The sequence below is a fragment of the Chlorocebus sabaeus genome, chromosome X (genome assembly GCF_047675955.1).
Source record: "Chlorocebus sabaeus isolate Y175 chromosome X, mChlSab1.0.hap1, whole genome shotgun sequence".
In the NCBI taxonomy this organism is placed as follows: domain Eukaryota; kingdom Metazoa; phylum Chordata; class Mammalia; order Primates; family Cercopithecidae; genus Chlorocebus; species Chlorocebus sabaeus.
This window is the reverse complement of record NC_132933.1, coordinates 67965465-67966743: the sequence shown is the minus strand read 5'-3', so window position 1 is coordinate 67966743 and position 1279 is coordinate 67965465. Positions and strand designations below refer to the sequence as shown.

General features: G+C 58.0%; 1 protein-coding gene across 1 annotated transcript; it reads left to right on the top strand.

Moving 5' to 3' along the window:
* Positions 1–325: 325 nt before the first annotated feature.
* LOC119621110 (uncharacterized) lies at positions 326–1065 on the top strand. The gene has a single exon (XM_037989454.2). It carries the CDS (start codon positions 360–362, stop codon positions 816–818), a length of 459 nt encoding a protein of 152 aa, XP_037845382.1. The 5' UTR covers positions 326–359; the 3' UTR covers positions 819–1065.
* The last annotated feature ends 214 nt before the right edge of the window (positions 1066–1279 follow it).

The following is a 1279-nucleotide window of genomic DNA, read 5'->3' as shown; positions in this document are numbered from 1 at the left end:
GGAGGGGAGGAGAAGGCCTCTGAGGTAAACCGTGAAGGAAAGGTGACTGTGGGTAATGGGCAGAGAGGCATTCATCGAACTACTCCTATTTCTTGAGGTCACTCTGGGCGAAGGGCAGTGCCTGGGGTCCTACTTGCCCGCCCAGGCACAGGCACGGAGTGAGACCGTCCTGCCCCACCCCTCCCCCCAACCTTTCACCTTCCTTTCCAGCCCCACCCCGCTCCCGTGGCCCCAGCCCTTGGCAACGCTGCGCAGCGCGTCAGTCAGCGTCAGTCAGTGTCAGAGGGCATGGAGTGGCTAGAGGCCCCCCGTGGCCTCTGATCTCACAGAGCGGATCCGCGCAGGTGTCCAGGGCCCCGATGTGGGCAGTAGGGGCTAGCCGCTGGGGCAGGCTGCCCCCAGCAAGAGGAGCGGCGGCTCCAAACCACAGAATCTCCAACACTGGAAAGCGTGGCCTCGGTCACCCTAAGCCACAGGTATCCTGCCGATCATCGCTTGTGGTGGAGCGCCCGGCGCCAATTGTGGTCAGTCCCCCTCTACGCCACCGTCCGATTCCGCCGGCGCCCCCGCCGACCCCGGAGCCGGCCCACAGCCCCTTCGTCAGCCGAGGCATACCCTTGCTGCCCATCCCAGCCAGGGATCACCACCGCTGCCCTCTACCAAGCATCGGGCCGGGTACCGAGGACTGCCCACCAAGTTTTGCGGACTATGGCCCTAAAGCTCATCCACAAGGAGTTCCTCCACCTGGCCGGCGACTCCTAGCCCCACTGTTCAGCAGGGCCAGTGTGGGACGATATGCTCCACTGGCAGGCCACTGAAACGAGGCCCGAAGACAGCCCCTACCTGGGAGGGGTCTTCTTCCTAAGAATCCAGTTTCCCTCCGACTGCCTATTCAAACCACCCAAGATCAAATTTACCAACGGAATTTACCATCAACATCAACGGAAATACAGGATAGGAGGAAGTATGGCAGAATAACTAGAGACTGGACTCAGTAGTGTACCATGTAATTTCAAAATATAATTCCATCGCCTTAATAATAAAGATGCAGAAAGTGACAGTTCACTTAATTGGCTGTTTTGATTACTTTCTATGAAGGGGAGTCTCCTCATTCTTCTACGCTTTTCTTAGCAGGCAATGGGTGGAGGGCATAGAAGTGGTGGGGTTCTGGGGGTTGGGGACAGGGGCGTGCACGGTTGGTGGAGGGTGTGGCCGAGTGGGAAGTCAGGGTGTGTGGAGAGTGTAAGACAAACAGTTCAGTTTTCATTTAGTTTTGACA

What these genes read in the sequence shown, in the direction of transcription:
- LOC119621110 (XM_037989454.2), top strand. Translation starts at nt 360, where the DNA reads ATGTGGGCAGTAGGGGCTAGCCGCTGGGGCAGGCTGCCCCCAGCAAGA.